Here is a 12,324-nt window from a genome sequence, read left to right on the forward strand (position 1 = left end):
CATTTAAATTGTTGAATTAGAAAATTGGCGTTTTTGAGAAAATCAGATGCAGAAAAGATAAAACTGCAAAATTGCAAAAAAGTGAGGCCCAAATCCACTTGTATAGGGCCAGCCACTTTTGTAGGAAATTTAAACTGATTTTTTCATTATTTTAATGCCAAATAATTCAAACCTAACCCTAGTGGAATGCTATAAATAGATAGTGAAGGCTTCAGGAAATTTACACTTAAATTTCTACACTTCTTCTGATTCAGAAAAACTGAGCCTCTCTCTCTCCCTATCTTTAGCTACCACTTCTTCTTTCTCTTCCTTTGAATTTCGAACTACCTTAGTGTATGAGTAGTGCCCACACACATCAAGTGATACCTCAATCATAGTGAGGAAGATCGTGAAGAAAGATCATCAGCAAAGGAGATTCATCATCAAAGATTCAGAGAAAGAGATCCAGGTTCAGATATTGATAATGCTCTGCTACAGAAAGGAATCAAGGGCTAGATATCTGAACGGAAGGAGTCATTATATTCCGATTCACCCAATGTAAGATTTCTTAAACTTTATATGTGTTTAATTTATCGTTTTAGAAAGTTCTTATTTAGGATGTTAATAAACACACTTGTGAGTAGATCTAAGATCCTGGTAAAATAATTTCCAACATATGCATTGCATCCTGTCCGTACAGCTCGCAATTTTTTCGTTTTTCTTCGTTTTTTCATGCTTTTTCATGGATTTAACTTTCAATTTTTTGTGTAGTTCTGTATTTATACATTTACTATTCCTAATTCAATTCTAATTATCATAATTAATTTATTGAATATTTTTTAAATTTAATTCATGATATTAGTGTAATTTGAATTTAAAAATAGTAAATATCTATCTTTTTTGCTTAATTAACTATCTTATTTTTAAATTTGATTATATCTTATCTTATTTTTAAATTTAAGGTCAGATATTAAATTTTTTAAATTAAATCTTTTTTTTTTAAATAATTTGACCTTATTTAAATTTAAAATAAGATAACTATAATCATGTAATTTTAAATAGATGTAAGATATTTTGCTAACTTTTAAATTTTGTTATTTTATTTATTTAAATTATATTTAAAATCTGAAAAAGATATTCATTTATCTTTTTTAATTTTTTATTTATAAAATAACATTAAATTTTTAAAAGTAGTTAGCAAATTTTTGAAATGATATTTAGGTTGGTTGAAACCTAATTTTTCAAAATTGTAGGTTTAATTTTAAATATTTTATATATTTTAATTTCGAAATTTTTTTTAAATCTTAAATTTTCGAAAATATTTTTTTGTTTATTTAATTAATTATTTTTCAAAATTATTTATTTAAAATTAAATAAATCCTACATCCAACTATTCAGCTAACCTTGTTGCAGGAGTATGTGTTTTAGCTTGTTTGTAAGTTTTTCAAAACCTATTATTGCTTGATTGCAAATAGCCATGGTTAACTTGTTGATAGATCCAATGATCTGATTTTAACTCATGACTCCCTTGGTCAAGTAAATAATTTGTAACAGGTATATTTACAATCTTCTTTCATCTGTGTATGACCTAGCAACATGATAGGACCCCTCCAAAGTGTGCCTGTGTGAGCCTATGTGTTTAATTTCATTATAGATGCATATAGGTTGTTGTTGCTAAATAAAATGTCATAGTTCTTGATAGATATTATTTAGCCCATTTAGTTTTTGGGCCTATTCAATTAATAACAATTGTTCATTTTAAGGTTAAATTCCTCTCTTTTGGGCCTTGTGTGAGAGTTGGGAGCCATAGAAGTGGGTACGACATACAGAACCCAGCACCCCCTCACATGAGCCACCCCAATTGTGAAGGCCCATTTGCCTGATTTGAATAACTGTACTAGGTTAATTAAATTAGTTTAACCTAATAAAATTGATTAGCAACATAATTAATTTCATTTATTTTGAAATTAATTTTAGAAAACCATAGTTTAAAGAATTTTATATTCTAAGCTAAACTATATGAATTTTCTTGTATTTAATTAAATATAGAATTATAACCATCTAGATTCTTTCTAAAGCTTAATTTAAATTTTTCATTAAATATTCCTATTTAAGTTAATATTTAGTTATCTACAACTAACCAACTTAAATCTGAATAACTTTTGGATTTAAAATTTCAAAATTAAGTTGACACTACAAAAAAATAGGTCTATGTCGGCGGGTCCAGCCCCCCGTTATTGATCTATCTCGGCGGGTCTGGCCCGCCGTAAATTTCAATGCCGAGATTGGTGGGGAATCTATCTCGGCGGTCCCAGCCCTTCGTTATTGGGGTCATTCTCGGCGGGCAAAGCCCGCCGTTATTGGGGTCATTCTCGGCAGTCTATGCCCGTCGAGATAGGTATATTTTTATTCTAATTTACTATTTTTTGACACCTATCTCGACGGGCCTGGCCCCCCGTTATTGGTCAATATTGGCTGTTTAAAGAGCCCGCCGAGATCGTGTACTGGTGGGAAAAAAAATAATTCACCTTTCCATTACATTAATTGCATACAAAAATTTACAATTCAAAAAGAATATGCAAAATAATCTTTCAATACTTTAAATAGATGTATGTAATTCATCTTTTAATATAATAAAGTATTACATAATAATATATATTGTAATTAGTTTAAAAGTTTGACAATGAGTATAATTAGTCATATATACTTAATAAAGTTTAAACTAAATCATGGCATATACTCAGTTAAGTAGGAGACCCATTCTTCACGCACTTCGTTGATCTCATCCGTTGAGTATGTTTTCTGACCATAACACTACAATATAAAAGTGCGTCAAATTTTATATATATACTAGTTTCTTTATGATTCAAAATTTAAATTATATTATAAAGATACGATAGCTCAAACACTTACATGCTTCTCTAGATAATCTCTTGGATCGTTCGACATAGTTAAGTCTCTCATTAGTCGCATGATGTAAAAACCACAGACTTTATCGTCAGGTTGTTTAGGACCCTGAAAATATTTATATATATATGTCATAATTCTTCAATAGAAAAATAATTCAAATATTAAAAGTTTTAAAATTCAATTTAAGTACTCATACCTGAACTGTATACCAAGTTACGCCTTGGACTTTTCTTCTTAAATTATTATTTCGGGTATTATATAAGTCAAATGCACTTCATAAAAATAAAATAAATTTTCAATTAGGTAATATATTTCATAATTTATTATAAATTTTATAAGATTTATATGAATTTTTTTTTGAATTAATCTAACCTTTTGACTACACTCACGGCATCTTCTTTTGGATGATTACCAACTGGATCGAAAAAATATGCATCTTGGCTATGAGCATATATGATTATCACCATCCAATGTCGTCTGTAATCAATATTATTAAGTCATCCTTTATTATTTAAAAATATGACATTATAAATAATAATAAAAAAAAAAAGATGAATCACATACCCCAAGTTATAAGGTGTCAATAGAAACATCCCCTTTTCTACTGAATTTAAGCGTTCCGCAAGTAATCTTGCTCGTTCAACAATATTGTTTGTTTTACCAATGCTCGGTGCAAATTGAGAAGCCTCCATAAATGATACATATTGAGCAATTCTCATTTTTAAAAGAGTTTCATATAGACCTCTACACAATACAATAATACATTTATCAATAATAATAAAAAATAATAACAATTTATCCAAATTTATATTTATATATATAAATTACCTCATATACAATGAGATGACAGCTGCACTGATTTTTTCAAGATGTAAAACTTGTGAAACATCATCCTTGTCAATATATATGTTATGTTCAATTGATCCAAATATATTTTGAGGAGCTGTAATCGTGCACATAAAAGATCCCTTACTCTTCAAAAAGTTTTTTGTGTACAAAACCAAACTTGGTGGTATGTGATCCGGAATTGTACTTTTTTTCGTTGTCAAACTTGATGTTTTGACACTAGATGATGAGAATGGACGTGACTCTTTTTGTTGTGGCTGAGTTGTAGGTTGTATGTGTTGACTTGGATTATTCTTTCTTGTAACTTTCAACTTCTTTGGTCTTGGTTCTATTAAGGCCTGCAAATGACCAATTATGTTAACAAGTAAGAAAAGTAGAGGTAAAAGATAGCATAATTAAGAAAAATATGTACCTCAAATCCTCTTAGTACTAAGTGTGAAGGCCATGGTACAAATGTATTAATCGCATCTTTTACTTTTACAACCTCATCTGAGATCGCTTTTGGTAAATCTGCATCTCCCACAATAACTTCAGTTATGCGAACTCGAAGATTATCCGTAATGTCATCGCAATGAATTTTATCATCTCCAGTATGGACTATATAACCTTTTGCAACTGTTTCCAATGACGACTCTATTATCAATCTACAAGGTTCATCCTGATCAATAAAGTAATTTTTATTTTAGTTAGCCTATTATCGAGTAAAAAAAACTTATAAATGTCAAGTGTAGTAGTACTCGGAAATAATAAAATCAACCTTTGAATTAGTAGATTGATGAATCTCAAGTCCATTTCCAAGTTGAGCCTCAACTCTAGTTCCAGATTGAGCCTCAACTCCATTTCCAAGTTGAGCCTCAACTCTAGTTCCAGATTGAGCCTCAACTCCATTTCCTGATTGAGCCTCAACTCTATTTCCAGATTGACCCTCAACTCCATTTCCAGATTGACCCTCAACTCCATTTCCAGATTGAACCTCAGGCTGAGTTGCATTATTCGGTTGAGATTGTGATTGGTGGCTCATCATCATCTTCATCTGGCTCTCTATGGTGCTAAAACGCTCATTCATGATCTTTAATTGTCGTAAGAGTTCTTGTTTTTCTTGTTGCTGAAATTGGAGTTGTTGTTTTTGTAATTGTGCGAAAGTGGTCCGTGGAGGCTTTATGAACACCTCCCGTTGACACACGGACAACCCTTTACCACGAACACGACCACGGTGTTCTGGTTTACCCAAAGCTTGAGTGAGGACATCATTTGAGCCAATCTCCACCACCTCACCTTTGCCCTTCTTCTCCAAAAGTTCATCCTACACAAATATACATGATTATTAGTTTATATATATAAAACATTACTAGATTGTTAGTTATAAAAGATTGAAGTTAGTGAATACTTACAATCCTTTCAGCCACTTCTTTAGTTGACTCATCTAAGAATTGTCCTTTATTATTCATTCGTGATTTCTTCCAAATTAAAGCTCGATCAATTTGTTCTGATGTACCATGTTCTTTTTGTAAGTTTGCCTCTATTTGCGCTAATGACGTTCTTGCAGATCGATGGTTGTATTCGAGCTTAGCACGTCGCTCTTGTGCCCCCTTTCGTATGGCCTTAAACTCAGGATTGTCTCGAGAAGCAACAAAAGTTTTCCACTGTTCCTTTGTGATATTTGACTTTTTTGGCGGGTCTGTTAATGTTGTTGGATTATCCTTTGCAAACTCAGGGTCCTCTAAATAAGAAAATATGATCTTTGTCAATTGTGACTTTCTATCCCTCCATTTCTTTGAAATAGATTCCATAATGTAGCGTTTATCATAATTTGGATCAACTTCAAATGTGGCCTACAAAAAAATAAAACAAATTTTAACAATTCATATATTTAAATTAAATGAATCAACTTGGAAGTATGATTTACCTCAACATCATCCCATAGATGAACTAACAATGTATATGGAACACTAGGCCAATCAACGATATCTATAGGTACTTGTGTGCGTGCAAGATAACCAAGATAAGTTTGAAGCATAGCACAATGCTTTCCAATTGGTTGGCCATAATCATTCCATTCAAGAGGAACTTTTAATCCCTTACTTTTCCACTTCCAAATTTCTTTACAAATTGATTGACCTCTAAATCTTTTTTCTTTAGTTGTGTTATCTTCTGAAGGTGTCTCGTTCTCTACAAGTGTGTTATCATCGTCATCTTCCATGTCTCTGCATAAGGTAATCCAATACATAAGTGTTATATATAGTTATATATGCATTTTTAATTCATCTACCATAACAAAACAAAACTATAATTAAATTAAAAGAAAATCGAATATAAATCAAACATATATTACATTAATTAGTTATGTAGTTTCAATCCATATGCCATCCATATCATTTCGATAATAAGATCCTATTGTTGCTTCTCTTGAATCGAAGCCATCAAGATCAATTAATGATTTGTCAGTTAATTGAAGTTCCTCAACATCTTCAACCTCTACAATTAAATCATTATTTGTTCTCATGTTTCTAGGTTCAGCAGAGACTACAACAGACCAACTAGCGTCTATGGGGTCATTTATGTAAAACACTTGTTTTGCTTGAGATGCTAAAATGAAAGGATCTTCTTTATGGCCTATTTTCTTCAAATTCACAAGTTTAAAACCCATTTTGTCTTCTTTGAATCCGTTGTTGCTGTCAACCCAATCACACTTAAAAACTGCCACTCGAAATCTAGTGTAATCAAGCTCCCAAATTTCATTGATTGTTCCATAAAAAGACATATCTCCGTAAATGGGTCTTTTGTCTTTAGAACTAGAAACCATCATTGTTTGTGCAACAATAGACACTCCACTATTCTGATTAACTCGAACATCATCTCGAGTCTTAGTGTTAAAACGACGCCCATTAACCACATAGCCCTCATACTTTATTGGCATATTTTTCGGCCCTCTAGCGATCCATTTTAATTCTTCTGAAACTGTTCCGCATGATAGCTCTCCTTCTACTTTCTGTTTTAACCAATGCCCAAAAGTTTTATGATGTTCATCTTGTATCCACTTATCCCGTCTTGATGTGTTTACACTTCTCAAGTGTTCAAGATGTTCACTGTCGATCAAATGTTAAAATAATTATTATCTTCAGTTATTTAACGATAAAAGATATTCAAAATTTAAGTACTAGTAATATAGTACTCACTTGATATAAGGTTGCACCACTGATGTGTTCTCCAACACATTTATGTGAGCCAAACTTATTTCTTCGTTGGTTGTAAATGTAGCAATTCCAGCACCAACTCCTTCACTAGATACATTGTTTATATCAAATAGTGATTTTGGGATACCAATTGGCTCAACATTACCAACATATTCAGAGCAAAACTCTATAGCTTCTTCTGCAATGTAGCATTCAACAATACAACCTTCAGGTTTACTTCGATTTCGAACATATCCCTTTAATATCTTCATGTATCTTTCAAATCCATACATCCACCTCATATACACAGGCCCACCTAACTCAACTTCCCTAACTAAATGAACAGTTAAGTGAACCATTACATCAAAAAATGATGGAGGAAAAAATTGTTCAAGCAAACACAGTGTTAACTCAATTTCTTTCTGCAATGGCTTTAGAGACGATACATCAATAGTTTTTGAACAAATTGCATTAAAAAACATACAAAGCCTGATGATTGCAGATTTAACATGAGTTTGAGAAATTCCTCGAATAGCAATAGGGAGCAATTGTTGCATTAAAGCATGACAATCATGCGATTTAAGCCCAATAAGTCTTAAATCTTTCATTGAAACCAAGTTGCGAATATTTGATGAATAACCATATGGGACTTTCACATTGGCCAACGACTCACAAACTTGATGTTTTTCTTCCTTTGTAAGGTTGTAACAAGCTGCTGGTAATAACTTTCTCTTTTCTCCCACTTTAACACGAGGAGCTAAATCTGTTCTAATTCCCATTTCTAACAGATCTAGTCGTGATGAAAAACTATCTTTTGTCTTTCCTGGAATATTAAGTAAGGTTCCAATTATACTTTCACAAATATTTTTCTCAATGTGCATGACATTAAGATTGTGTCGCAATAAGAGATGTTTCCAGTACTCCAACTCAAAAAAAATAGATCTCTTCTTCCAACAAGCATCTTCAATCTTGTTCTTAGCTTTTGAAACTCTTTTGACTTTTACAACTTTCTTCTTTTTGCCTTTGCCTTTGCCTTTCCCTTTATTTCCTTTTCCTTTTTGTTTCACTTTTTCTTTATCTTTTGTATTTGGGGGAATCTTCCCAAATCGATTCACCAACTGACTAACTTTGTCAAAAACTTCTATACCAGTCATGGGAGTGGGAGCAATTCTATCTTCAATTGTACCATCAAATTCCTTTGAGTACCTACGAAATGGATGAGTAGGTTGTAGAAATCGTCTATGGCCCATGTACACAACTTTTTTACAGTGTGTTAATCTAACACCATATGTCTGTTCTGAGCAAATAGGACATGCTTTATATCCCTTGACACAATGCCCAGACAGATTACCATATGCTGGAAAATCATTGATTGTCCACAATAAAACTCCTCGCAAAGTAAAAGTTTCATCTTTTCTTACATCATAGCATTCAATTCCTTCCCATAATTGTTTTAAATCATCCACCAGTGGTGCCAAATACACGTCAATATCATTTCCAGGTTGCTTAGGCCCAGAAATTAATAATGACAACATGACAAATTTACGTTTCATGCATAACCAAGGAGGAAGATTATAAATAACAAGATTGACTGGCCAACAACTGTAGTTGCTACTCATGGAACTATGAGGATTGATACCATCCGCAGAAAGGCCTAGTCGAAGATTTCTAGGGTCTGAAGCTATTTTGGGATACATGTCATCAATATTTTTCCAAGATGGAGAATCAGCCGGATGACGCATTTTTCCATCCTTAATTCTCTTATCGTCATGCCATACCAAACTTTTTGCATGTTCAGTATTGCGAAATAAACGCTTAAACCTAGGAATTGGTGGTATATACCACAATAATTTGGCAGGAATCCCCTCCTTCTCCTTGCCATTATCATTCAACTTCCATCTAGAGCACTTACAAACAGGGCAATGCTTAGCCAACACAAACTCATTCCTAAATAATATGCAATCATTAGGACATGCATGTATCTTTTCATACTCCATGCCTAATGACCGCAAAATCTTCTTTGCCTCATAAGTACTACTTGGGATATTATTTCCTTCAGGAAAAATATCGCTTAAGTAAGAAAGTAATTGTGAAAATCCATTATCACTCAATCCATTCCTAGCCTTTATATTATACATCTTAACCAAAAATGACATTTTGCTAACCTTGGACCCAGTATAAATGGATTTTTCTGATTCTTCAATTATTCTTACGAATTCATCCGGGCGATCTGCAAACTCTTCTTCTAGATCGTTAACCATATCAATGTGAAAATTCCTATCTGATACATCCTCTTTGCGAGCTCTTTTTGGAAATGATGGTTGAGACACACTCTCACCATGCCATATCCATTTTTGGTAAGTTTGGTCGATACCATTTATGTATAAGTGTCCTCTTACATCTACAACCTTCAATTTTTTTAAATTTCCACACTTCATACATGGGCAAGATATCATAGTAGGATCCTTTTCATTTTGCATGGCGAAATTCATGAAATAGTTAACTCCATCTTCATACTCTTTTGACAATCTATTCTTTTTCATCCAATCTCTATCCATATTAATCTATAATTACCTAAAATAATTTAATGCTATTACAAGTTAAAAATTATATCAAAGCAATTTTTAAGCAAGTTTAATTATTTTGATACTTATAAATCTTCAATGTTATTAAAAATTGGGCAGAGTTTTCTTTGTTTCTATAACATTTTCTAATTTTATAAGTATCTATATCAACAAATAACAAACTCGATAAACAACACAGAATAAACATAATTAAAAATTGGACAGAGTTTCCTCTGTTTCTATAACATTTTCTACTTTCATAAGTAACTATTATATCTACAAATAACAAATATCACACAATAAGTTTCTTCCTTATATCTCCGCAGCACACAAATTTCCCAGAACCTACTTCACTACAACACATAAGTTTCAACCTTCCATTATCATCGCAACACACTTAATCTCAAAACCTACTTCACTATGGATGAATATTTAAGATATTCAAACTCTTCTAAGATGAACAATATTATGGCGTTAAGCAAAGAAATGAGTGATTGTACATACCTCTTTTAATGAACCACCAAACTTCACTTCACTTCAATTTATAAAATGAATCCTTACTAATTAAATCCACAACCTACAATATTAAAATTTTACAATATTATATCCAATATGTCCAAAATAATAATAATACCACATACATATTATAAATGATATGTAATTTTTTGATACTAAGAAATAACCAAATCAAAATAAAAGTCCAAACAAACAGTAGAAAAGAAAATCTAAAAAGTGAAACATAAAGTCTAAGAAAAAAAAACTAATAGGATATTGGCTATATGGCCAAAGACTTCCATCCATGAGTGAATAGCTTGGACTACATCATGGGTTGTTGCAGAGTATAGCAGCAGCTGCACTTGTTGCTACAATTTATAGCATATGGCTCAATAGAAATACTTGTTTTTTCAATTGTTGCTATTACTCAATAATAGGATTGATAAAATGATTAAAGCAAATATTAAAGTCTAGCAAGTAAGTAGTCTTCAAAGAGAGTAAGTGTTATGTTAGATTTCATTAACAATTTGTAGAGTGTAGCTTATTGTTGCTCAGTTTGAGCAATTGTTTGATAGTGGTTAGTGATTAATAAAAAGTTTCTTTTTCTTTTCTGGTAAAAGAATGAAAAAAAAAAAAGGAGCTTAGGAACAAACAAACATGTAGGATCAATTCAGTATACCAGGAAGAAGACAAATAGGGAGTTAAATGAAATGGAGAAACCACGTCTAACATCCTCCCACCATTACAATATCTTTATACTTATTTCAAAATATAACATGAAAAATTCTATGAGAATTGCTTATTGTGGTTCTTACCTTAAGTGAATCTGTATCCTTGAATGTGGTATAGAACAAAGAGTTTTTCAAGTTTGTGACTCTCCAGTAAACTATTTCTATACTATGTTCTTAAACTAAAGCTTTAAAACATTCATTATGAAATTACATGAAAATAGCAAACTAGCACCTTGGCCTATGTTCAGTATTTAGAATTAAAATCATAAACAGAACATACCATAGAAAATTGTTATAAAACACTCAGAACAAACGACAACAATGGAAGGACATTTTTTGCAGACACTAAAAGAAAAAGAAAAAACTCTAATACTGCAGAACAGTTATTCTATCAAACTTACCTACATCTTCCCATAGGATCTGGTACTTAGAGCAGTGCACTCAACATCTCGTTCCAGATGATAGGATCCCCAAAAAGCACCAGTGGCTGCATTCAAATGAAAATTAGTTCATTGAAATGGAGAAGGATAACAATCAATTTTTTAGAAGATGATTAATCAAATTGATCAATTTTCTTTTTCGTTCTATTTCCTTTTTTTCTCGCAAAGTCTTAATCTATTTCCTCTTCCATTCTATTTCCTTTAATCTAAGAGCAGTGTACTACTAGAGTTGTTTATATACTCAAGAACCCAAATTGTGAACTAGAGAAAAAGACCGAGAAAATAAGAAGAAATTTGGATTTACTAATCAAAATGGACAAAGAGAATAATAAGAAATTTTGATTTACAGAAATCAAAGCAAGCCCTAAAATGGAGATCTCCCTAAGTGTAGTTCACAAAAAATGTGCTCTGGCCTCTGTGAGTTTGGGCCAATAAAAAAAACCATTTTCGGCCAAAAAAAAAAGTAAAGAAAAAAAAAATCAAAACTCACCAAAATGAAGCTTCAATCAATTCTCAAGCTTTCTTTATGTTGTATGAAGCTTACCCAAACATATTTCAATCTAAAATATTCAAATACAAACTAACAATTCAATATTTTACTAACTTTTTAGACTAAAATAAATTAACCACTATTAGGATATAAATATCAAAAAAATAAAATAAATCAATAGTATATATTTAAGCTTACATTTTTTTTGAAATGGTTGTGATGAAATAGAAGAAGAGAACATTGATGTTTTCTTGAAATTTTGGATTAGAGGAAAATGGTGGGAAAGAAAATAGGGTTTTTTTTTTTGGAAGATGTAATGAAGAAGAAGAAAAGAGATGTTAAAGGACATTTGGCGGGCTGGGCTTTTTTTTTCACAAATCTTGACGGGCCAATATAGGCCCGCCGTTATTGGTACAGTAGCGGTTACCAATAACGGCGGGCCTATATTGGCCCGTCGAGATTGGTCAAATTTTATGTTAAATAATTATTTTTTTTAAAAAAATTAGGTCTATCTCGACACGCACACGCGAGCCCGCCGAGATTGCTCAAATTTAAAGTTTTAAAAAATAGCAATAACGACGGGCCTATATAGGCCTGCCGTTATTGCTATGCTCAGAATTTTTTTTAAAAAAATCAGGCCTATCTCGACACGCACACGCGAGCCCGCCGAGATAGGGCTGCCGAGAAAAGCCTTGT

General features: G+C 31.9%; 2 protein-coding genes across 6 annotated transcripts; both read right to left on the reverse strand.

Moving 5' to 3' along the window:
• Positions 1–2,549: 2,549 nt before the first annotated feature.
• Positions 2,550–11,930, reverse strand: LOC115720306 (uncharacterized). Of its 5 annotated transcripts, none has more exons than XM_061112222.1 (14): positions 11,827–11,930; positions 11,629–11,698; positions 11,104–11,185; positions 9,977–10,049; positions 5,642–5,939; positions 5,127–5,567; positions 4,493–5,038; positions 4,148–4,393; positions 3,718–4,073; positions 3,454–3,633; positions 3,262–3,366; positions 3,086–3,161; positions 2,893–2,994; positions 2,550–2,793 (listed from the first exon to the last, which is right to left on the reverse strand). In XM_061112222.1, exons 5-14 carry the CDS (start codon positions 5,933–5,935, stop codon positions 2,707–2,709), a joined length of 2,433 nt encoding a protein of 810 aa, XP_060968205.1. In that variant the 5' UTR covers positions 5,936–5,939; positions 9,977–10,049; positions 11,104–11,185; positions 11,629–11,698; positions 11,827–11,930; the 3' UTR covers positions 2,550–2,706. The 5 variants fall into 5 exon arrangements, with proteins under 5 accessions (XP_060968205.1, XP_060968203.1, XP_060968207.1 ...); XM_061112220.1 differs by having other exon boundaries at positions 11,100–11,185; XM_061112224.1 differs by lacking the exon at positions 11,104–11,185.
• Positions 6,077–9,466, reverse strand: LOC133036249 (uncharacterized). The gene is made up of 2 exons (XM_061112772.1): positions 6,912–9,466; positions 6,077–6,821 (listed from the first exon to the last, which is right to left on the reverse strand). The coding sequence occupies exons 1-2, from the start codon at positions 9,464–9,466 to the stop codon at positions 6,077–6,079; spliced, it is 3,300 nt and encodes a 1,099-aa protein (XP_060968755.1).
• Positions 11,931–12,324: the final 394 nt, after the last annotated feature.

Source organism: Cannabis sativa, chromosome 3, assembly GCF_029168945.1.
Source record: "Cannabis sativa cultivar Pink pepper isolate KNU-18-1 chromosome 3, ASM2916894v1, whole genome shotgun sequence".
NCBI classification, from domain to species: Eukaryota; Viridiplantae; Streptophyta; class Magnoliopsida; order Rosales; family Cannabaceae; genus Cannabis; species Cannabis sativa.

Coding starts and splice junctions, on each gene's coding strand:
- LOC115720306 (XM_061112224.1), bottom strand. CDS start 5,935: ATGGAAGATGACGATGATAACACACTTGTAGAGAACGAGACACCTTCA. Junction 2,995..3,085: donor TAACTTGGTATACAGTTCAG/GTATGAGTACTT, acceptor AAATATTTTCAG/GGTCCTAAACAACCTGACGA. Junction 2,794..2,892: donor GAGATTATCTAGAGAAGCAT/GTAAGTGTTTGA, acceptor TTTATATTGTAG/TGTTATGGTCAGAAAACATA.
- LOC133036249 (XM_061112772.1), bottom strand. CDS start 9,466: ATGGATAGAGATTGGATGAAAAAGAATAGATTGTCAAAAGAGTATGAA. Junction 6,822..6,911: donor GTGGTGCAACCTTATATCAA/GTGAGTACTATA, acceptor TTTGATCGACAG/TGAACATCTTGAACACTTGA.